The 25,071-nt window shown below is 40.4% G+C and overlaps 4 protein-coding genes across 5 annotated transcripts in view; 2 read left to right on the top strand and 2 right to left on the bottom strand.

The window, feature by feature from the left end:
* Positions 1-2,965, bottom strand: part of syt16 (synaptotagmin XVI) — a 52,428-nt gene extending 49,463 nt beyond the window's left edge. The window contains exon 1 of one of the 2 annotated variants that reach the window (XM_049596715.1): positions 2,850-2,965. In XM_049596715.1, coding sequence (XP_049452672.1) covers positions 2,850-2,862 — 13 coding nt within the window. In that variant the 5' untranslated portion in view covers positions 2,863-2,965. The remainder of the gene's footprint in view (positions 1-2,849) is intronic. The other variant, XM_049596714.1, reaches the window with a different exon arrangement.
* A 1,520-nt stretch (positions 2,966-4,485) lies between these two features.
* On the bottom strand, positions 4,486-10,885 carry snapc1b (small nuclear RNA activating complex, polypeptide 1b). The gene is made up of 10 exons (XM_049596749.1): positions 10,566-10,885; positions 9,947-10,103; positions 9,724-9,864; positions 9,002-9,106; positions 8,758-8,913; positions 8,520-8,579; positions 7,823-7,885; positions 6,694-6,832; positions 5,296-5,367; positions 4,486-5,018 (listed from the first exon to the last, which is right to left on the bottom strand). The coding sequence occupies exons 1-10, from the start codon at positions 10,724-10,726 to the stop codon at positions 4,984-4,986; spliced, it is 1,089 nt and encodes a 362-aa protein (XP_049452706.1). The 5' UTR covers positions 10,727-10,885; the 3' UTR covers positions 4,486-4,983.
* Positions 10,886-11,968: 1,083 nt separating this feature from the next.
* Positions 11,969-16,979, top strand: yipf6 (Yip1 domain family, member 6). Its single transcript, XM_049596768.1, has 2 exons — positions 11,969-12,534; positions 14,083-16,979. Exons 1-2 carry the CDS (start codon positions 12,193-12,195, stop codon positions 14,422-14,424), a joined length of 684 nt encoding a protein of 227 aa, XP_049452725.1. The 5' UTR covers positions 11,969-12,192; the 3' UTR covers positions 14,425-16,979.
* Positions 16,980-18,403: 1,424 nt separating this feature from the next.
* LOC125901196 (uncharacterized) lies at positions 18,404-23,790 on the top strand. The gene is made up of 4 exons (XM_049596742.1): positions 18,404-19,365; positions 20,425-20,628; positions 20,761-20,971; positions 21,239-23,790. Exons 1-4 carry the CDS (start codon positions 18,660-18,662, stop codon positions 21,489-21,491), a joined length of 1,374 nt encoding a protein of 457 aa, XP_049452699.1. The 5' UTR covers positions 18,404-18,659; the 3' UTR covers positions 21,492-23,790.
* The last annotated feature ends 1,281 nt before the right edge of the window (positions 23,791-25,071 follow it).

Genomic DNA, 25,071 nt, shown 5'->3' on the forward strand with positions numbered 1-25,071 from the left:
GTCTCTATTGAGAGCGCTGTCCTCTCTCTGAGCCATGAATTAGATATCGAAGCAGTCTGTAACTAGGCCACAATAACCACAAACAGCGTGACACACATGGCTGACTGCTCCCTACTGCTTAATGGAGCACACTGAGGAGCTCTTTGATGCTGCTTTGCATCTCAACAACACTCGTCACACCCGCAGAGGGGAGCAGGTTAGGAGGTTATGTGTACACGTTGATATTATGAGCCATATTCAACTGTGTATGAAATTTTCTTGGTGGATTATTTTAATGATTGATTTATTACAGTTTCCAGTTATTTTGCTAATGTCCCAGTCACAAAGAATACTTCACCCACAGCATGATTATTTACTCACCCTGCATTATGTTTAATTCATGAAGAAAGCTTCTCACGTAGCCACAGTGAACAAAGAATCCAAAGATGAAAATTCTTTATGAACTTAAGTTAATGTAAATCGCCTTTAACAACAAACTCTCACACAACTCCTGCAGTATAATCCAAGACTCATTTATCCAGTCGTATGCTCATTTCTTCCCAAACACATTCTATAATACTATAATTTTTCTTAACAGAAAACCTGTGTTACAAACTGGAGGTGTGGGGTTTGAAATGTCAGCCAGAGAGAATCTAATTAAAGATACTCCTGAGTTGCATTAAAGGACATGTAGGAACTTGATGATGTGACGGCCCATGAGCTGCTGAGTTTGTCTTTCACCAGTAATTGTTTTTCCCCTTTGATCGTGAAGGCATCACAGGAGTGCAGCAACTGATTTGGAGCACCTCTCTCTCCCAACTTGGACTCTTCCCCTCCAGTGTTCGCACATTCTGGCCTTATACTACACTATTTTTCACTCACTCACATCTACATCGCTGACTTACTGATTAGCCACACTCCATATGTAGTTGTTTTTAGTTGTTTGCTTTGCTATAATAAATACTTTTTGATTTAACACCACCCACTGTGTCCCTTCCCGCATGTGTCATGGCCTGGGAGCCAGGTTATGACAATGAATATTAAAGACTGAAAGTCAGCAAATCTCAGCTTTTGCTCTTTTAATTTTGGCCATAGGTCTTTTGAAAGGAAGACAGGTATAGGTGTTACAGTATGAAAAACACAGGAGGAAATAACAAAATTTACGATGGCTGAATTCTATTTAGGTGCTTCAGTTTGAATGAAACAGAGCCATTGTTAATGTTATCAGTAACGTCAAGTCAGGCTGACCCCACTAGGGGCTGCCAAAGCTTCACTAGGGGGTCGCACAGCCTTCTTGGTCTTGATTTTAAGGGGTGAAAGACATCTTTTAAAAAAAAATACAGTCGGCCTATATCTTAGCATTTCCATGATGTATGTGAAATGAACTACATTATTATTCAATATAAACACAAAAAAATTCACAGGATAAGGGCACAATGAAGATCTACACAGAAGCTACATGTAGAGGTTCTTCATTCTGCTAAACAGCCTCATCCTGCATTACAAAAGTTTCCAGTTGCAACAACTTATAGAACAGTGGTCAAGCATCAGGGAGAAGAAAACACTACATTTGTAAAAAAAATAAATAAGCCTTTTAAGTATGTATGACTGCTAATATATATATATACACACACACACACACTACAGGTAGAGTCGTATAAAAAGTTTCTAAAAATAAAAGGAAAATTTATCTCTGATGTCATATTCACAGGAAATACTGCTCAAAATGCATCCAAATTGCACGTTTTACATGAACTTCCTGCAGTCACTGCGCTCAGTTTTTGGGTTAACTGTACAGTTTATCAGTTATTCTGTACTGTTATTAATATGCATTGAATATAATACGAAATATCCACACTTAGTCAGGGGTCATCAGTTTACTCCATGACGAAAAGGGGTTCTTTGAGGAAAAATACTGGGCACAAATCTGTCACTCCTAATAGAGGTGCAATGAAAAGCTCTTAATCACAGTAGTTTATGTACATCATTGTTTTAACGTTGTTATATTATGAGTTAAGCAGCATTTAAATGAAGCAGCCAGGTGTCAGTCCAGGTGGAGCTTATTTTTTTTATCTGTTTTATATATTAATGGCTAGTTTAACCAGCAATAATGCAAAATATTCTTAAAGTCCACCTGCAGAGTAACTACAGTGACTCTATTTGTCAGATAAATGTGGTGAAAAGGACAATATTTTTCTCTGAAATGCAATGGAGTCAAAGTATGTATTCAATGGAAATACTTGAGTAAATGATCTTAAAATTATACCTACACTTCGAATATTACATCTTATGCAAAGTGCAATATCACAGCAGGACTGTGAAGCCCCTGCAGCAACATGACAGGAATATTAGGCCTGCATATTAGTAGTAATATTAATAAACGCAGTAAAAGACACCACAGGCTCTGAGCAAGGCCTGTATTAGAAAACAGCTCCGTACAAATTGTATTCAAATGATACAATGTTAGCATGATCACTGGGTTTAATTGCAGAGGCAATCCAAATCCGAAATCTTAAAATTTTGAACAGGAGGTACAAAAATAGGCTTCCGTGAAGTGGCCATGATGAGGCAACTATCAACTCTCCTGTGAGTACACCTTCAGGAATACTGAAGGAATATCAGAATTATTCCTTTGTCTAGAGGCTGATAAAGGCCCTAAAATATCAATAATATGGATAAAATGAAGAAAACGATAGCATTAGGAAAAAGAGATTAAATTGGCCTGCGCATTTTGTCGCTATCAGTCAGCCAAACCCCAAAAAGAAACCAGAGGGGAGAGCCTAAAAACAGCATCCATCCCCCGGCACTGACACAAGGGGGAGGAATCAGCATTAGAAACGGACACACGGTGAAAAGACGGTGGTACTTACTGTCCGAGGCCATGGCTGCGACTGTTTCCCCTCAGACTACCAGCGGGACCGAGTGTGTGATCGGCGGAGCAGAGGCAGCAGCATCCCCGCCGCTCCTCATCCTCCAGAGCCGCAAAGATCTGCAGCCACACAGCGGTGAACGGTGACGCCTTCAGGGACTGTGGGAAATATGGTTTTACAGGCCTATCCGTCTCATTTAGTAAATAGCTAATTCAAACCGCAACCTTATTGTTTTTTAATGTCAAATTGTGCCCTAAATTGTCGAAACCATTCAGTCAAATTGATCCTATTTAGAAAAGAATAGGATAAATTTTACCCTTCACCCACACAGTCTGTGGTCCTTGAACTGTGCTAATTACTGTGTATCCCTCAGTAGCTAGCAAACGGCTACAACTACGGCTAATGCCCTACAAAAACAAAAAATAAATAATAACACCACATATTGCTTAAAAATTTAGTTGCTTACTACGTCTGACTTGTCTACTTCTTGTTGGCATTTTTTATTATGTAAAAATGAACAGCATGAATGTTTAATGGCAAATGGCAAAGAAAATGGCTAAAATTAAAAGATAGCAAGACTTAAGTACTTAGCCAACGACACTTACCTCCCACCGCTGTTACTCATAAATGAAATACATTTCTTATAACTAACTAACACTTTGGTAAATTATCCCAATATAAGAAGTAACGTTAGCTAAATTCAGTCATAGAGACTAAAAACAGCTTAACAAGTCCGCTAGGTTAATATTTAGCTTTTTTTCCACTGACTGAACAACAAATTTAAAAACAAGGCAGATTGAACATAGTATCAAAATGTCTGAGCAGTAAAAATTCAAACATATAACATTCACAAATACGTTCTCAAACGTATATTATCGCCTGAAAATAAGATTGGTTGTTTTTCCGTATCTTAGAATGAGCCGTTCCGCCATTTTGTTTCTACAGTAGCTCAGAATGGACAAATCAAACTCTGGCTCCAGATCAGGGCCATTCGAAGTTCTGCTTCGGCCACCGTAGTTCTCCAACACTTGGGACATAGAAGGCGTAAATATAGACAGTGCAGGTGCAACAGAGTTTAAAGTGCACTTAATCATTTCTTGTTGTTAAACTATATTTGTAAATTGTATTTATCATTTAAAATGTCTGTTGAGTATTTGTGAATTTTATCTCTTTGAGTTATTTTTATTAAGTGTTATATGTTAATGTTCCCTGTAGAAATATACTTGCTGTACATCTCTTCTTCTGAACCGCCTGGGTTTCCTTAGCCATCTGTCTGCTCTGCACAGTGCTGTTTTGCATTGCTGGAGGAGCAGAGGTGCAGAGATAGGTGTCCAGAAGGCAATTAATGTGTCATATTGTCTAAAAGCAAATGCAAGTGAAAACAACAACTAAAATCATAAAACACAGAGACGGTGAATTACTGTTAAAAGTAGATGGAAACACAAAATGTCCGAAGTGAAGCGATAAAGCCAGGTTAATATGGAGATTTTGCTTCACTTACAAAGAGAGTGAAAAACAGCTCCAGACCATAAAAAGACATCCACATTCTTTGGCTTCAATATGACATCTCCACAAATTATTTAGTCGGAATCAGACGTCACGCAAGAAAAGAGATGGGACAAAAATAGCAACTATAAAAAAAAAAAGAGATTTATAAAATATTTACATACCAGAAACAATAACTGCAGAAATTCGGTTTTAAGTTTTACACAGAAGAAGCTGCACAGAGAGATGAATGTTATGAGGAAAATGTTTACAGTCATTTACCTACATTTTGTGTATAGACACAATGAACACTGCCTGCACTGTAAAAAGCAAAGAGTAAAAATGTTTCTGGCAGGTACAGAGTCCATTTTCAACAAGCGATGGCTGTAAAACTGCAAAAAGAAAACTAAATTTCTTCAGCTTTGATGAGTTTGTTAAGGTGTTCACATTTTACAAAGCATGCAAGCTGCATTTAAGAACAGAAGTCATACAGGACAATATTCTTTCTTTAACAGAGACGTTTGGGTGTAATAAAAGATCATAAAAAGTCTTTACAATACTAAATCATATCAACATTTTGAAACAAACTTCAAAATCTACGTAGCAGCAGCTCCAGTCAGGAAGCACGTTGACTCCTGTGATGTCATCATCACCACTTGAATCTTTTTTTTGGTTTTGCTTTTTCTGAATGAAGGGAAAAAATCAGAAAAGGAGACAAGCACGTTAATCAGTGTGTTAACATCACAAAATAAGATTACTGTGTTGTCTGAAAACTCCATGTGAGCTCAGAAAAATTCATCCTGGTAAATGTTTTATTGCCAGAATATGAACGTTCAAGGTCCACAAGCGCGCAAACGTAGCATGTTAGGAAACCACAGTGAACGTCTCAGGAACAAGAGCAGAGACACTGTGCACACTAACACAGGGAGTGTAAAGGAGTAACAGTTTATAAGATGTGTACCTTCAGGACCAAAGTCCACAGTGCTGAGACGGCTAATACTGGTTGCTGTTGTGGCTTCTTTCAACAGCTCACCTGGCGAGAGAGAAGAATCAGTATGTCAGGATTATAGCAAAAAACATTCAAGATACAAAAACAAGAAATGGAACAAAGATCCCCCTCAGCTTGTCTCCGCCTCACCTATTATGAGACAGTCTGTAGACTTTATCTGCAACATTTCAGCTTCTGTTTTCATTTATAAACTGGTTTCATTCAGTCACATGTGAGCCTGTCCATTGTCCCCGACAACATCTGGGCTACTACATTATTACACATGGGTTCCTACAGCTAAGTTTTAAGACATTTAAATGCCAGTTGGAATGAAATAGAAGACGAAGAAGAAGCGGCAGGGGGCACCTCGGCAGTGACACATTTTATGATAAAAAAAAAAATGTTCCTATGTCTTGTCCAGGGGGCGATCAAGGTGTTTCGGCTTCACTTTTGGGGAGCTGTCATGACGTCCATCTTTATAACAGTAATAAAAGAAGGTAATAAGATGCAGTCTGTTTTGTCACATTGAAGCACTTCAAGGAAAAGTAACAGTGCTGGTTGTGGTAACTGTCCAGCCTTATTATGGTTATAGGAGCCATCCCCAGTGTAAAATGTGTGTGGGATGCTAGTTTGTCCGTTAGGGGTCACTGTATTGTCATGGGTGTCTGTCAATACAGGGACAGGTGTTGCTAGACGGGGGAGCACACATAGTTTTTTGACCGCAACGCCAAGCCATGTCAAGTGAGGTGTACGCTGCTAAATGTTATGTTAATTTGTACCTTTGACTGGTTTATGGACACAGATTCATGATGTCTCAAGTGTTTCATTGAACGCTACAGCAGTGATGAATAAATTATGCATCAAAGAAGAAGAAGTGGACTCCTTGTGTTCACCTGGTGACCAGCTGTCGGTTTATTAGTCAGTGGCTTTAAGTTTGATGGGATGTAAAAGGACAGTAATTATGGACATAATCATGAACATTCTGTATTAACCATGTTCTCTTACACTTTACTTCCAAAGCGTTAACCCTGCCCAGACAGATCCCTGCCACTGACCTGCTTATATCTTATGATCTACACTGTTTTTGTGTTGTATATATTTTGGCTTGAGACTGCTGCACAGTAATTTCCCTGGGGATGAATGAAGTTTCATCTTATCTTGTCTCATTTCACTAAAAACTTGTTTTCCCCCTCAAGTCCTCTCTCCTTTCATCTTTTCCTTTGATCTCTCTTTGAATCTTTGTCCTTTCAACGCAAGATGGGGGGTAAATAAAATCCCAGATGATTTACAGATATAAAAAACAAAACTCGACCCATCAAATTTTCTTCTACTGTGGGTTTGAATTTAAATGAAGGTTGTAGAAGGATTTACCTGAGACATGTACTTTCTGGTCGGTTCTGGCTTTAAGTGATGGTTTCACTGCTTTGGAGGAACCTGATGAGTTGGAGGGTCCGGCCTCGTTATTCGTGACATCCACCTCCACTTGACGATGACGCCGTGACTTGGAGACCTGAGACACACGTGTGTATATATACGTCTTTGCAATTTGCATCTTGGTGAAATTTAAAGGAATAATTCACCCCCACATGACCATTTGTATATCAATTATTCAACCTGTGTTACACTGAATTTATGAAGAATACTTTGTTTTCTCAGCATGCCTCCAGCGAAGAGGGAGGCAGCGAAGAATCCAAAAAAAAAAAAGGAGAAAATTCTTGATGGATTGAAGTCATAGGAGATCACGCTATATAATTAAAGTTATTATTATTATTATCATTTTAACAAACTCTTAGTATAATCAGAGTCTGATTTATCCAGTTGTATGCCCAGTTCTTCCCAAACAGACAGCCCTCTCTGACAGGGAATCGAAATGAAAGTGTAACGATAAATGCTCTCTTCAAAGCCAGACTCCATTGACAAAAATAGTAATTTAACCTCACTGAACACAGGAGCTGTTTGTCTACTGCTGCCTCAATCAGGAAGTTTGTTTGTGTTATTGTGTGACTTTGGTGAATCTGAAATAACTCATGAAAACACCGAAGTCACACAATAACACAAACAAACTAACTGATAGAGACAGTGACAGAGCAGCAGCTCCTGCGTTCAGCAAGGTAAAATTACTGTTTTTGTCAATGGAGTCTGGCTTTGAGGAGAGCATAGATAGGGCTGTCTGTTTGTGAAGTCCTGAGCATACAACTGGATAAATGAGACCCCACGAGTTGTGTGAAAGTTGAAAACAGATGTTTCAAAATAGACTTCATTTCATCAAGAATTTTCTCCATTTTCGGATTCTTCATTCACCAGAGGCATGTGAGAAAAAGCTTTCTTCAAACATCAGTGTAACACAGGTTAAGTTACTGATATACAAATGATCATTTGGGGGTCGAAGTTTTCCTTTAACATCATACACATTTTCAAGAAAATATGGGTCCTCCAATGGGAATGTTCATTGGTTACATATTCAAAGAAAATACCAATAAAAACAAGTTGAGACACAAACCTCTGTTGCCTCTTTGAATGCCTTTGATTTGATGGATGCGAGGAGCTCGGCTCTTTTGGTGCACTGAGGACACAAAACAGGAAGTCAGTCAACTGCACTGCCGTCTAGACAGAGTAATCATTACAGCTTTAGAAATGGAAAAAGCTGAGAGACTTTATGTACTTCTCTTCAGTTTGAGTATTTAATGTCCCGCAGGAGACACGAGGTGCACCAGTGATGCTTTAGGGGCCGTACGCATGCTGCGTCTTTAAGCACATGGAAAACGCAAGGTCAGGCGCTGTGTGTGACTCTTGTGTCTTTTCTGTGCCAACTTTTAAAGGCATGAAGCAGGTTGTGTGAGGTTGCTAAGTGACCATAACAAGCACCGTGTCACAGCCTACTTTCTAGAAATCCTGAGGACAGAGCTGATCTTCTTCCAGGCGTCATAATAAGTGTGAATTCGTCACTGACAGAAGAAGGGAAAGATATCTGTCGGCTGTGATTGGTTTTTCCTCGTCACATGACATGAGGTGCGTGCTGCTGCGTTCCAAAAATTGAACTCTGTTTATCTCAGGAAACAGCCATTGCGCCCACAACTGCGTCACTCTTGAGCACGCCTCATATCTACATTGCAAACAGTGCATTTGAGGACGCAAAAAACGCGGCATGTGTACGGCCACTCAAACCCTGCAGTAAAGTTTAATGCAGAATAATTCACCTCCTTCTGCGATGATGTTCCCTCACCGCTGTCTTCACCTTCATCTTCATCAGGACAATCCTGACAAGAAAAGACACATGATCTTGCCACATCAACAGTGGAAAAAAGACAACTCAAAAGCACTTAAATAACCACATTATGTCTTGTAGTTGACAAACTGGGAGAAGTTTATTACCGTAAATATTTCACAACATAAAAGCACAAATTGTTTTTAACGAACACCTGCAGAAAGTCTCACCCTCCTTTGCTGCCACTTGTAAAAATCCATCACAGTGCTTTGTAGCTGAGGGACGAGGTCTTTACGAATCAGGCTGAGGGAGGAGTTCGGCTGCTCTGTCATCAAACAGACAGAAGTCTTCAGCTTCCCATAGAGTTCATTAATGTTGGACAATTCCTGCAAGAAGACAAACACAACACACAATTAAATACCTTTAATAATCTACTTTTTAAATGTTAGAGACGACTAACAGTTCTCCGCCCACCTCTAGTAGCTCCATGTTGATCAGCTCCTGTGGACGAGACGGTCGCTCCAGGAACTCCTCGCACAGCACCGACTTCTCCAACTTTCTCTTCCTTCCGAAGGCAAGCTGGCAGGAGGGGAAGACAAAGGAGAAATAGGAGGAAGAGAGAGTGGAATATGTGAGTTTGCAAGATAGTAGGCACCAAAACTAAAATAATTTCTTAGAATGATTTTATGAGTCAGCCATGCCTGTCTTTTATTTCTAATTCACAAGAGTCTAACAGCACAAAATGGTCGATTAGCTGAGCTGTATTTCCAAAGGTACATTTGTATGCTGACCTTTTATCATGAAGTACACTTTTAAGTACAATTATAAACTGGCTTGAAATGACATGAATCCTCATGCTTCTGCATCACCTCAACCTCCAGGTTGCTGGTGCTCGTCTCTTTCAAAGACCTTATATATTTCTGATTGATTTGGTTTTTGTCAGACATTTTCGGTTGGAAGTGCGTCCTGCTGCAACTCTGTAGGATACAGCTGAAACATGAACACTCCAACCTTTTCTTTTTATGCAGTGCAACACCACGACATTCAGAAACACTACACTGAGTTGAAATATTCATAGTTATGGGACATCATTTTCATCTTAAATCTCAAGTTCAACAGCTGCAGCAGACATTTCAGCTCTCTACCCTACATTTCTTCCACTTTCTACAACTGCGGCACTTTCTAAGGCAGCTCACCAGAGTGGGCATGGCGGTGAAGTTGAAAGCTTTGAGGGACATCAGCTGTTTGAGGATGTAAACAACGTCCAGATGCTGAGCGTCCACAGCATCCTTCTCGAACTTCTTCACATCCTCCCAATCCTTCAGCGCCAGACGGATCTGCAGCCAGAGACATAACAAGAACTTTAATTTCAAGTAGGACTTTAGTTAATGTATGACTGACATATGTTGTGTTCCTGACCTGCTCAGAGGGCATGGCAGTCTGACACTGATACAGGCTGTACAGCAGGTAGAGTCCTCCCACTCTGATCTGGAAGCTGAATGGAGGCAGGAAGTAGCTGCAGGCGGTGTCCAGAATCAGACGACTGAACGCTCGCTTCTCATGTGTCATAGTCCCACTGCAGAACAATGACATGTGATCCACTGTTCAGTTAAAAAAAATGACGATCTGCCATTTATTTATATCTGTACACAGTAGTTAAATGCTTGTTTTGTCCTTGTCTCAGCTTTGTTGACTTGAGAGCAACAAAAAATAAGGGTCATATTCCTGGTACGTGACAATAACTGATCAATGAAGCTGATTCTGGTTCTGATTTATTTATATTTTGTATTTTTATGCTGAATGTGCAAAGTAACTATAGCTCCTGGATGAATACAGTGCAGCAGCGAAGAGTACAATATTCCCCTGTGAGATGTAAAGTAGTGGAGTGGAAATATAAAGTAGCATACAATAGGAATACTCAAATTCTTAACTGCAGTACTTCAGTAGATGTACTTCGTTACTGTCCACCACTGCTTGTATCACATAATAAATAACATTGTGGCTGACTGTAAAGTGGTATTTTTAAGGGTTAACTTACTAGAAAATCTGTGAGAACTTCATTTCCCTCCATATTTTGGAGAAAATCTCGAAGCGAACAGACTCAGTTTTCTGGAAGCGTCTCAGCAGCTCCTCACAGTCTGACTTCACCTGTTTCCGGCAGAAATCCATCTCACTGCCATGTCTTCTGGCCGGTGACATTTTGAAAATTATTTACTTAATCATTAACGATTAATTTTAACAAAGTATCAACCCGAAAACTGCTCTTACTGAGCTACAAACACAACTGGGGACATGTCCATAATGTAAACACACGACTGAACGAGTGTCGACGGTTTAGTGCGTCATCAGTATGCGACGTATTCGCCATGACTTTCGTGATGCCTTCAGGGACCGTAGCGAAGCAGCTCTGCCCCACAAATTTCAATTAAAAAAAAAATAACAAAAAGTGATTGAAATCTGTATTACATTTGTATATTGTTCGTTTACACCCATATATTACACCTGAAATAACACCTTTCAGCTTTGTTTGGACTGCACCTTAATATCAACCTTATTATTCTGAATGTTAGTTAGTTGTAGTAGTGTAGTAGTTCTGAAAGTTAGCGCCCATTAACCTTTTAATATGTACTCATACACACCACACATCATACACTTTATACAATCATACATACATTTAAAATGCTATCAAAACAATACTATACAACACTGCTACATTATACAACAGAAAACCCCAAAAACCTCAGCTATTTATTTTACATTTGACATTTATTTGTTGTTTTATAAAATTGTATTAAATATATAATAACATGAGACAAGACTGTATCAATCCCAAAGAGGGGATTTCTTCAGAATGAAAAAATATATGGATCGAGAAACAAACTGGTGTCCTGAAAATTATTATAAGTAACCCCCACAACTAATTAATGTCCAAAGTTTAGCTTGTCAATAAAATCATGACTATATAAGCAAGCATATATTTGTTGTTTTGTTAAGATGTATTGACGATACCATAGGAACTATTAATCCCAAAGAAACAATTTCATGTACAGGAGACTGACCTGATAACTGATCGATAACTGATCTTTGAAATGGTAATAATAATATTAAACATCTGTTGTCAAACTGAAATGTTTCATAATATTAGGACTAAACCGATTATTGTTAAATTGGATGACTATTTCAATGCACCTCTAATTGATAATTTAATCATGCACCACCACCACCCCTTATGAATATCTACAATTATTATCTAATAATTTTCTAATCTATTATTTATTGATACTAATACAACAATTAATTTATCATTCGTCATGTAAAGTTATTGTATATTGTATTAATTGCATAAAACTCACGCTTAAGATCATGGAAACTATGTAAGTGTATAGTTTCCGTGTTCAGGAGGTATCCCTGAACGCATCAACCGGATGTGCGAGACGAACGTCCTGCGGAAGTAAACAATCCTCAGCTGACGTGGAGCTGCAGTCTGTTCACCACCAGCTGGACTAACTGGATCAACTGGGACTAAATTCACTGATTTAGAGGAACATTTGTTGTTCTAGTCTCTGTCTTGTTTTAATATTTATTAAATGGGCTCTGCTGGTGTCGTCTAAATTTCCGGGATAACTAACGGTCGTCGTTAAGACACTGAAAACTGTAAAGTGAAAATGGCGGCAGCGGAGGAGGCCAGCAGACCGTTCGCAGGGCTGTCAGATGTCTCCATCTCGGAGGACATCCCGGTGGAGGGGGACATTTCCGTGCCCGTCGGCTCCTCCGCCAGCCGGGACGACGAGTTCTCCACGCTGGACGAGCCCGTGAAGGAGACCATCCTGCGGGACCTGCGCGCGGTCGGGAACAAGTTCATCCACGTCCTGTACCCGAAGCGGAGCACGGCTCTGCTGCGGGACTGGGACCTGTGGGGCCCACTGCTGCTCTGCGTGACGCTGGCTCTGCTGCTGCAGGGCGGCGCGGCCGACAGCGACTACCAGGGGGGGCCGCAGTTTGCTGAGGTACTTATTGACACTATTTATTAATTCTATATTTGGTATTATACTCTAAAAGTTCAACTTACAGTAAATATCCAGGGTGCAGGATTTAGGGGGGTATATTGGCAGAAATAGAATATAAAATTCATAACTATGTTTTCATAAGTTAATAATCACCTGAAAATAAGAATAATTGTGTTTTTATTTCCTTTAAAATGAGCCGTTCATATCTACATAAGGAGTGGGTCCTCTTACAGAGAGTCTGCCATGTTGTTTCTACAGTAGCCCAGAGTGGACAAACCAAACACTAGCTTTAAATAGGGTCATTCACTATTTTGCTATTTTATGTTGGCCACCGTAGTTCTCCTACATAATTGGGAGAAGTTGAAGTTGATTGCAGTCTACAACCTCACCACTAGATGCCACTAATCCTACACACTGCACCTTAAAAGTCTATCAACAAACTATGAACCTAATGTGATGCTAGATCTTAACGCTCATCAGGCTAATTTAAAAAGCTAATTTGAATTACTTTATGCTGTATATAAACTACTGTTGGGCAACACTGCTAAACCAACTGGTAAAGTTATAATAAAGTTGGTGACTGTTCCACGAGCCACAGATTCACTGGCAGTGTTTGTCTTGTAATTTAATTAGTTGCAAATTTGAACAGGGAATTAGCACCACTAATATCAACACATGTGGGTCCTGCATGACGCTGCAGCCAAGGTCTGTTTCTTTAGTAATTATTTTGACAATTAGTGCCTTGCATGGACAATTAAATGTCCAAATTAGATTAGAAGAAAATGGGAGACTGTCAAAGAACATAATTTGTGGAATGGTTTTGAAAAGGAACAACAAATATGGAAAACTTTTAACAGATTTGAAATTTGTGCTTGTTTCTTATGTATTCATTGATTTTTGGCTTTTTGCCTATTAAATAGGACAGTTTATTCGTGAAACGGGAAGAAAGGGAGGATGACAATGTGGCAAACAGCTGCAGGCTGGAATCGAGCCTGCAGCAGCTGCGGCAATGATATTGCCTCCACAAATGGAGCGCCTGCTCTATCCACTAAGCCACCGGGTGCCCCTCACTGTATAAATCTAAAGAGAACAGTACAAAACAATTAATGTAAAAAGGGTAGGTGCAATAAGCTAAGGCGTCAGTCTACAGCTTTAGCTCAGCAAAACCTATTGTTACTATTTTCTTGTGTGTATTTGAGTTGTATGAATTGGAAAACAACTAAACTAAAAATATGGAGAAAAATAAAACTTTCTTCACAATCACAAGTTTCTGAAGCCAAAGGTGCCATCTTTAAATTCAAGATTCAAGAGACAGTATTGTCAATTCTACAGTTATGTAGCAGACACACAGAGAATCTAAACAACGTTTCACTCTGCCCACGGCACAGACAGTGCAAAAGGACAAGAATAAAATAGATCAAAAAATTGCAGCTCCTGCCATTTGGCCACATTGCAATTCCAATAATATTTCAATGAACTGTGCAGCCCTGATATAAAGCAATAAGTCTTTCTTCTGACTCCTCACTAACGTATCAAAATTTCATCCAGGTCTTCGTCATCGTCTGGTTTGGCTCCATCATCATCACCCTCAACTCCAAACTCCTGGGCGGAACCATCTCCTTCTTCCAGAGCCTGTGTGTGTTAGGATACTGCATCATGCCTCTGACAGTGGCCATGGCCGTGTGCCGGATCGTCCTGGTCGGCGGCTCGGGGACGGTCAGCTTCGCTGTGCGGCTGGTGGTGGTGACGGTGTCCTTCGGCTGGTCCACCTTCGCCTCCACGGCCTTCCTCGCCGACAGCCAGCCGCCCAACCGCAAGGCGCTTGTTGTGTACCCGGTGTTCCTCTTCTACTTCGTGATCAGTTGGATGATCCTGACGTTCTCACCGTGACAGTAGGAAAAATCGAAAAGGGAAGTGTTTGTTAAACGGACAAAGACGAGGGAGGTTTTTGTGGAGTGAAAGAACTCAAACAAACACCGGTATCTGCCTTGGGACGAAGACGAATGACTACTGAAGTGACTGTGAGTGTTTCTGGGCCTCTGATAAAGCATTTAGACTCCTGGGACACCAAAATAATTCCTTTCAGGCAAAGCTCTCACTCAGACACAGAGGGGTCCAGCGGACGCTGTGCAGCAGGTGGAGAGTTAAAAAGCTGATGAATACGTTCACATGTACGACCTGTGTAAATATAAAGTCTATAGGCTTGTATATAGAAATGCTCTATGAATGTTTAAACTACCAGGGCTCATGTTTTTCTTCTGGTCTCTCTGGGATCTCATACTGTCTTAAGGACACTGTTTCAGAAACATCCTGACAGCTCACACCTTCACACTACATCCTTCATTTTTAGACACTTGACTGTCGAGCTGTGAGCGAGCGGTTCAAGCCAGCTGTCCTGTGTAGTTTTTGGCTCTCCTCATCCTTTTTCAACATGTTTCTTTTAGTGTTTTGGGAGGATGTTTTTGTTTTTATTAGACAAATGAAAGGAGTGAGAGAAAGGGAATAACATGAAACAAAGGTCACCAGCTGGAGTCAAACTTGGGAGCGTCTCATTACATGTCATCCCCGAGACCACCAGAGCACTTTCTTGTCTGTATGACAAATACGAAGCCGTGGACAGTTAGCTTAGCTTAGCACAATCTGGAAACGGGCAAACAGCTAGCCTGGCTCTGTCCAACTAAACAAAATCCACCTACCAGCACCTCAAAAACTCCATGAACACATTATGTCTCATTTGTTTTGTCTCCATAAAAACTTGTCTCCATTTTTCGCAACAGAATATTTCTTCACCAGCCGTAGACGTGGTATTAATCTTTACATCCAAGTCTGTGCAAAGAAGTGTAATTCCCAAAATGTCAAACAGTTTCTTTGAGGAATAAATATAGTCTGAAACAGTGGTTCCCAACTGGTGGATCGGGCTCCAAAAATGGGTCACAGCCCATTCTGAATGGCGACTCGCAAATCTGTCAAGTTCGTAACAAAACACACTTTATTTTTAAGTACAGTAAATTTCTGAAAGGCCGTTTCCTGCTGTACAGTGAGTGACTAACCAACAGCTACTTGACAGAAACAGAAAACCAGCTCAATGACATGGCTGAACACAAGTATGACGTTGCATGTATTAAACTGAAGGACCTCAAACTGGACCCCGTGGCTGCACCAGTTGGGAACCACTGATCAAAAATGGATGCAGACAGACGTTAGATGCATGTAGTTCTGTTTCTACTTCTAAACATGAGCAGATAGCGAAGTGTGGACCCCTCACACAGTATAATTTGGACTTAAATTTGGTTTTCTTTGTATTTTTGCCTTTTCTTCTTCTAGAAGTTAAACACCACAGACAATAGAGAGCAAAGCAAATATTACAGTGTCAGGTGCATATTTTATTGACATAACCTCAATTTGATTATTAGAATTATTTATCAGTGGTGTGAAGATGGTAGATGAGTTTTTTTTGTTCGTCAGAATGTTTTCGGATTATAAGTTTTGATGTTTCTTGGATTGGCTCATCACATCATGTCTCTGATTTCAGTTATTCAGACAGACCGACGATGTGAAAGCAAACCAGTAATTCAGTCTGAGTGTCAGGATCATTATTTCCTCTGATGCAGACACATTGGATGTGGCAGTCAGCTTTGCTTTCTGCGGCGTGTTTCACTTTGTCAAAGTAGAACAAGGCCAACTGGTGAATCAGTCAGCCTTCGTCTGTCTTTGTTTTTCGAGGTCTTTGTGTGTAAAACGAGAGAAAAGACTCAAGTCTCTTGGGTGCAAAAAACTAATGTTAAAGGGGTCAGAGCTTCCTGTTAGAAGACAGGATTTAGGAGAGAGTTGTGATCGCAGGACACAGACTGTTTCATTATTTTTTCTTTTGTAAAAATCCATCATGAAACACAGACAAGATTTGTTTGTGTTTTTTCCCTTGTGGATAACTGACCAACTGCAACATCAACAAATGTTTTGCACAATTTTGCACCCACATTAAACAATCCTGCAGGGAGAAATCATTTCTAGAAGTGATACATATTTGGGTTTAGACTGAGGTGATGATGACCCATCTCATAATCTCATAGTTGTTACCTGCTTGTCAACCCCACAGCTGAATGATCACACTGACAAATGTAGTAAATCACTAACTGAGGTAGAAGTGGAAGCAGCAGTTTGGGGAAAGTTGGTGCATCCAAAAAGAACATTGCAGAAGTTCATACAAGAAATTAGGCTGATGACACAACAGTGATTTTGTTCATAAACAACATAAAAGTATGAAGTTTCAGACTGATCCAGATTTTTCTCCCTCTGCTAACCTGCCCGATGACCTTTGACCCTCCACAGATAACCTGTCCTTTCTGTTCTCTTGAATCACCGGGGCTTTCTTTGTTGATTTCTTTTAATTTATATGTTTTCAGTTACATCAGTGAATGGAAACGATTAAAATATATTTCATCAGCTGTGAGTGTATCTCTGTATTCTTTCAATCCACCTACAGGCTCCGCTTTAACAACTTAATCATTTTATGATTTGCTGTCACATTATTTAAGTTTTTAAGGCAACCTAAATTTATGCTTTACGCTCAAATAAGCTCTGTCAGCTAACCCATGAATTATTCACTTTGCTTTAATACAAAAATGCTGACAATTATTAAAAGTTATTTCTCCATCATCACCTAAAATGGGGATTTACTGCAGTGATACCTTTTTAGCTACTTCAAAAACAGAGTCATAGCTACAGAGAACATTTAGGTTATGGCATAATTTGAATTTAAAATCAACTACAAAGGAACTTCACACATTGGAAATGACTTTGTATTTAATAGGATAGCAGTGAGTGTTGCGGCAGAGACCAAAAGTAACCTTACCATACCTGTAACATGAAGTACAGCTGAGGTTTAACACAGTTTTAAGAACATTATATAAAGTCTACACACACTCACTGAACCTGTCCATCTGCATTGTACCTTTACATTTGCCTTCTACATGCATCACCTGTGACCTGACAGCTTACATGCTCGTGAAAAAAGAAAATGGATGTAGAAAATAAAACGTAAACAGGACAGCAGCCATTTAAACCGTATTTGGTTTGTCACAATTTCCTGCAATGCTTTCGAGGAATCATTGTAGTGATATAACGAGACAAAGAAGTATTACTGAGTCAGGATTACAACTGAAGCAAGCAACATTTTTTTTGTTAGCCAGAATGAATCAGAATCGCAGACTCCACCTTTAAATGCCAACTTTGCCAATTCCACATGATTAAATTAAATTAAATTTGATATTGAATTAACTTCTTAAAGTATTCCTTTTAAATGAACTTAAATTTTAATTATTACACTTACAATTTAATTAATTTAGTAATAAATTCAATAATTATTTCTTATTAAATTAAGTTCATATTGAATTAATTAATTATATTTCCAATTAAATTATTATTAAATCAAATAATTCCATTTCCTATTAAATTAACATGTTAATAAATTAAATCATTACAATTCCTATTAAAATAGGCTATTATCAAACCATCACATTTCTTATTAAACTGACTTAATATTAAAGTTTTATATTTCCTTTTAAATTAATAATGTTACTTTAATGTGCTTATTGTTGTATGATATGATATTAATATGTTAAATTAAATCTATTAATATTAAATCAAATCATCACATTTGATATTAAATAACTTACTGTTAAATTAAACATTAATAAATCAAATAATTTCCTATTAAATTAACATCACTGAATCAAATCATATTTTCTATTTATTACCCTATAATTAAATTTAGTATTATTTTTTCTATTTATTAAAATGTTCATAAATTAAAGCATATCTTATTTATTTTTATATGATTATATTTGACATTTTTGTTCAATAACAATTGACGTCATCAGAGCGCGACAGCTTCAAAATCGGGCGCAGTGTAAACAGTAGCTAGCAGTGCTGCAGGTATCAGGTCCATATTTAGCGGCTGATAAGATCAATAAGCGGTGTTATAACAGGTGTTAGACTGACACCAGACAGCGGGAGCTCCAGGAGCTGAAGCCTTGATGCACAGCTGTTATTTCACCGGCTGACGCGGTGCTGAAGCGGTCTGAGTTTTCGCCGTTAGCCGTTAGCAGTGAGCGTTGACGGTGCTGATGGAGGAGCTGCCGCAGCTTCCACCTGAAGTTTGGGTCTATGTGTTCAGCTACCTGACCACGGAGGAGAAGCACACGGTCCGCGCCGGCTGCAGGCACCTGAGGAGGCTCATCGACCACCCGTGCCTGTGGAGGGACTACACGGTGGTGCTGTCCGACCTCCGCCGCTACACCTACGGCTTCTGGGACACCCTGCGCCATCGCAAGCTCACCCGGGTGGCGGTGCGGCACCTGCGGCGCAAAGAGTGGCGACGGCTCGTCAGGTTCCTGCCGACCCTCACCGCCATCGTGTTCGTGGACGGGGGGCGGCTGTACAAGGAGAAATACCTGGACAACTTGTCCCGGTTCCCGGACTTGAGGGACCTCGGGGTGCGCAATGCCACCTGGGACGAGCCGATGCTCGGGAGCAGCCTGAGCACGCAGCTGCACGAGAGGCTGACTCACCTGAGCGTGTGTAACGTCCGGCTGCCCTGCACGGTGGAGTTTATTAACACGGTGTCGCAGCTGGTCAACCTGCGGTACCTGCTCTTCCACCAGCAGGGGGAGGGCTACGGGCTGGACACGGTGAGGCCGGTGCCCTGCAGCGTCTTCCACAACCTCATGCTGAGCCTCAAGAAGCTGAAGCACCTGTCCTGGGGGATGAGGGGGGAGCCGCCGGAGCCGCTGCCCGACGACTACCTCAGCCCCCCGGACCCAGACCACCCAGGTCAGCCTGTTACCTGCCTCTACACCTGCTGTGGTGTCTCTTTGTTACACAGACCGGTGCTCCTGCAGATTTTACCCCACTAACTAAAAATCACATGAACTTAGGTGGCAACCCATCCCCAGTCTGAGCTCCTCATTAGGGCTGCAGCGAATTATTGTTATCAATAAACCCATTTATTATGTTTCCAATTAATCATGCCTAAACTAAATATCAGAAAAATGTGAATTTATTTTATTTACAGTGATGTAAAACAGAGAAAACAAGGAACAATGATGCTACAAATATATAATATTTGACATATTTGCAGTTGCAGATTGATCGTCAATTGACCAATCAATCATCTAGGCTGTAGTCTCTTTGTTACCTCAGGATCAGACCAGTAGTTTTGCATGCTTTTGCTGATTTACCACAATCCACATGTACTTAACTTCCATCCATCCATCTATTTTCAACCGCTTATCCGAAGCCAGGTCACGGGGGGCAGCAGATTTAGCAAAGCACCCCAGACGTCCCTCTCCCCAGCAATGCTTTCCAGCTCCTCCTGGGGGACCCCAAGGTGTTACCAGGCCAGATCCTCCAGCATGTTCTGGGTCTGCCCCGGGGCCTCCTACCAGTGGGACGTTCCCGAAACACCTCTAACAGGAGGCACCCAGGAGGATCCTGATCAGATGCCTGAACCACCTCAGCTGACCCCTTTCGACGCGAAGGAGCAGCAGCTCTAAGCAGATGTCCGAGCTCTTTACCCTATCTCTAAGGCTGAGTCCAGACACCCTTCGGAGGAAACTCATTTCAGCCGCTTGTATCCGCGATCTCATTCTTTCGGTCATTACCAGTAGCTCATGACCACAGGTGAGGGTTGGGACGTAGATGAACCAGTAAATCGAAAGCTCTGTTCTTAACTTAAGGGGCAGCAATTATTTTGACCTGTTCGTGGTTGCAATTAATTGATTTAGGATTGGGCAAAATGACAGTACACACCACAAGATGATAAAGTTTTGTAAACCATCGGTCATACTGTTCAAACTCTATTAAAAACTCTCCTCCTCTTCTGTCCTGTAGGAGCGTCTCGGTACGGCGGCCCGGCGCTGACCACTTTAGAGTTGGTGGATTACCCAGAAACCATCCTGCCAGAGAACGCACTGAGGAGCCTGACCTCGCTTAGGTCGCTAACTGTCCGCTACAGGTACATCAGAGAGGGCATCGAGTGCCGCCTCACCTCCTGGCTGAGTCCCCTCCAACAGCTGGAGACACTCACCATCATCGGTGAGATGGGCTGTTAAAAGCTTTTCCCTTTTCTGTAGATGTGTTGGTTTTGTTTCCATGAGTTGAGGTTCTTATTGAAATATGTTCGTCCTGATGTAAAGATTTTGTGACCGCTGTTTTCTGTCGGCCTAGGTGGGAACTCTCTCGCCACCTACACGACCACCATCCCCTCCAGTGTGACCAGGCTGACGCTGCGTGTGGCCATAACTCTGAAAGACATGGACTCCATCGCACCTAAAGTCCCGGCACTTGAGCACCTTGACATCGAGCAGAACCGCTCCAGTGGCAGCCTCTGTAGACGGATCCCTATGTTGTTTCCTCAGCTCAGGACGCTCAGGATACGGTGAGACAGACAGGACATTTATTTTTAGGTCTGTTGCAAGGTTACAGAGACTGGCATAAAACAAACCAGTGAGTTCTGCTGACCACTTTCTTCTACCCAACATCCTCTGCATTTTTAGTTTGTTTTTCTGTCGTGGATTTGAACATTGTCCTCATACCTTATAAACCACAGTGCAGGTCTTGTTAAGTCCCAACAACAACAACAACCGAACTGCAAAGGAATCTCTCCTCTTGTTCGGTCTGACCCACCTCCTCTCTCCCCTCTCAGATTTTTCCGCAGAGAACCAGAGAAGGACCTGCTGAGCCTCCACCGGCTGCGACACCTGGTGCAGCTGGAGCTGCTGGTGGAGCGCTCCTTCATCCTGAGGGATTACCTGAACGGTCACCCCTGGCCCAGCCCCTGCGTACAGGAGCTCATCAACCAGCTGCGAGAGCTGTCCGAGAACAGGATCACTGTCATCACGACGATGCGCCAGCGAAATCCGCTGCGAGAATGTGACTGTGTGTGGGAGGGCGACTGAGGAGCCGGAGGAAACTGTGGACTTTATTCCTCGTGAAGATAAAGACAGTCGCCACCAGTCAGGAACAGACGGTTGAAATACAAGGTATTAAAAAGGTGAACAGACAGAAAGGAGGTGACTGAAGGTCTTTGTTGATTCTTTGGTTCTTTGATTATTATATTTATGGCCTAAAAATCACAAATATAATAATTACAACAGTTACTGGATGATGAATCAAAGATCAGAGCAGTGGCTGCCATCTTTTTGGCTCGAGGCCCTTTGAAAACAAAGCACTTAAATCCAGTAGTGACCCCCGATTCCAGGGTGCACAAAAGTTTCAAACCATGGCATCAACAAATAGAGGACGACTGCTAATAAAAGCCTGGTAAGAAACATTAAAAGGTGTTTGAAATTACCTGTAAAACTCTCATGGCAAAACAAAGTCTCTGTCCTCCCTCTGATTAATGGACTTAAACATGAAGCGCCTGCAGGAAGTTCCACTGATGATCGAGAAAACCTGTAAAGTGGAAAGACTGAAATGAATTGTAAAATCAAACTAGAGTGTGATTGTTGGACTGATGGCATTAATTAGTAAACTGTACATTTTTCTGAATTGTAAAGGCAGCAGGAACACATGTAGGACGCTTTGAGTTTGTATTACCAAGAACAAGTTGCATTTAGAAATGTGAAATCTAATTTAAGGCAGGCTCAGATGAAGGCCAGCATTATTCTAGTATTATTAAATAAAACCCAGTAGACTTGAGTCAGTTTTGGGGAGATCAGGGCAGCACTTTTTATTTCTCTACTTTATGTGTTTCAGCGGCTTTAGGCTGCAGCTTCTCATTTCCCCCTGTGCAGTTTCATTAGTGTCTGTATGTTTAAAGCCCCATGAATCAATACAGTAAGTATATTTTACAAGGTGCGTCACTGAATGCACCGCCAACTGTCCCCTCAAAATATTAATGTAGGTGTCCTGACTACTCTGATTTTTCAGAGCATTTTTTGGGGTCGTGTTTTATTTATATTCAAAAGAATTTACTTGTCGCTTCATGAAGAAACTACCTAATTTTCTTCGTTAAAAAACTTGAATGGCCACATGGCTCCAAGAGTGATGACTGTACGTGGCATGAATTTTCGTATAAAAAGGAAACGGTTTAAATTTTTTTAAGGCTTAAAGTTATGTATATCTAAGGGCGTGACTGCTTTGAGTGACAGGTGGGTGATGGATAGAGTATAGATGTAGCCGTAGTAAAGTAATTGTAAGGTTTTGGCCCCTAAAAAAGTCTTGTTTGCCATTTGGTTGCACTAAGAGACCCTCTAAAGCAGGCATGTACAAAGTCTGGCTGAAGGGCAATCGTGGCCCATTGACTAATTTTTAGTTTTATTTTAGTAGTTTGTTTTTTCTTAAATATACTATATGTGGCCTGCCACACAATAGGAAGTTCCTTGAGCATTTTTTCTGTTCACAATGGCAGTACGTTCACACAGTTTGTTGACATGCACCAAGTAGGAACTACGCAGGTGGAACTAATGTGTTTCCATAAACAGATGGTAAACAAGCAAACAAAGGGTTACCTAATATTGCTTGATAGGTAGCAGACGTGGCCACAGCAAAAACATGTGAAGTCCAAAATGAGAGATGCTGCTTTCAGGATCGGTGGAAAGTTAAACACTTTTTCACTGAAAGCAGAAACAGTTGTGTTTGTCTCATTTGAATGTGATTTTTGTGAGTTTTTAAAATAAGTGATGGGTTTTTGTAGCTGGATCCAACAAGATGTTTGCAGTCAGTCTTTCAAGAATGTCACTGAATTATTTTGTTTTCTCACAAAGCATTAAAATAGAAGTATTTAATGTGAGGTTAAACCGACATGAATGATTAATTTTCCTGTTTAAAACCAGAGCAAGTCTGTTTATAGGTTATGATTTTGTAAATAAACAGCCCTTTTTTGTAGCTTGGGAATGAAAAAAATGTTTTCTGACACATCGGTTGGCTGACTGTGTTTTTATTTTATTTTTTTTTTAAGATATTTTATTTTATTTTTACCATAAATGTAGTTGAGGCACAGACTTCTCTGTTTGTTTCTCACTAAATGGACCCAAACGTCTTTTCCTTTTTGCTTTGTTTCTGTCATTGTCTTTAGAGTAGGTGTGATATCTGTGACAGTCTGACTGTAGTTGCAAACACATGAATGAAATGAGCAGCAGATTTTAAAGTGATGCAGTCTAGCAGCCGTGCACATGTACAAAGGAGCTGGGAGACTTGAAAGAGTGATTTTGTTTGAGTGATACTTGTGTTTCTTTTTTAAAGTGGAAATAGGAACGTGTTTTGATTTGATTTTTAATTATGAAGTAAATGCTAATTGCACAATGTAATGGCGACAGGATGGCACCATCAGGGTTAAGATTGGTTCCCCATAAGCCTTGCATTATGCAGTTGTGTCTGCCAAAGGGTACGATCTCTTGGGAAAACGGGGACTCGATTACAACACAAAGGCAGTGCAGCAACCATCAGCCAACCAAAACAGGAAGAGGATAGTGCTTTTGTTTTCCATGGTAGTTATCGGTGGCTATCCCCAAAGACTAAGTTCTTTGCAGTTACTATCCCAAGTAGCGGAAATGGCGGGCGGTGGAACAACAGAAGTAACTGTGGAAAACAAAATGCAGCATGTCCTGTGTTGCTGGTCGTTGTGACAATGGTGCCAACATTAATATGAACTGGAAACGCTGGTGGTGGAAAAATTGAAAAGTGGTCTGTTTCCACTTTAGCCAAACAGTTAGCAGTTATATATTTTAAAGGACTGAGGGTCAGAAAGTGAAATAGGATTATTGTACAGTATGTGTGATGAATTATGTGAGGTGGAATTGTGTAAAATCATGTAAATGGTTATAAATAAAAAAAAACAATGTGCTCTTTAGTTTCTTTCTCCAACGTTGTCTTTTTGCTTCCTTGTAGTATTTCTATGCTGAGTTTATTTACATGTAGATGTTGTGGTAAATTGGATCAAACCCTCTCTGCTCATAAAGAGGGTTTTCTTAATGTCCTAGCCTTTAAAAATCCATGCAATCAGAGGTACGATAAAGAGCTCACCTGCGCTAGGTTTTTAACTTAAGTTTTATGGTACAGTATGTTACTGAGTGCCAGTTAAAAAAATAATGATAATTTTGTTGGTGTACAAAAACTATGTGGTGGTGAACAAAATACTATTTGCTCTATGCAAAACATGCGGTTCGAAAATTACAGACAGAGACATGACAACTTTGAACAAATCTTTGTTTTAACAAATAAATACAGATTTTAAAAGGCATTCATGACTTAATTAATGTAATATATCATTATTCTGTTGTTAAAATGGCATTACATTTGGTAGAGAGTGCATATTATGACTTGTTAAGGTCTTGAAACTCAAAATTTAGGACTTGGGACTTGTCAGTCTCAACTTGGGGGTCCTGACGCAGGGCTTGCCTGTTTTGACTTGGGACTTGAGTGCATTCCTCTTAATATGTTTATTGTATGTTTAATGTTTGCACCAAATAAACAAAGCATTCCTTCTAAGTGAAAATCTACTTGTCAGTAAATCCTTTTCTGATTTGGAAGACTTGA

The sequence above is a fragment of the Epinephelus fuscoguttatus genome, linkage group LG14 (genome assembly GCF_011397635.1).
Source record: "Epinephelus fuscoguttatus linkage group LG14, E.fuscoguttatus.final_Chr_v1".
Classification (NCBI taxonomy): domain Eukaryota; kingdom Metazoa; phylum Chordata; class Actinopteri; order Perciformes; family Serranidae; genus Epinephelus; species Epinephelus fuscoguttatus.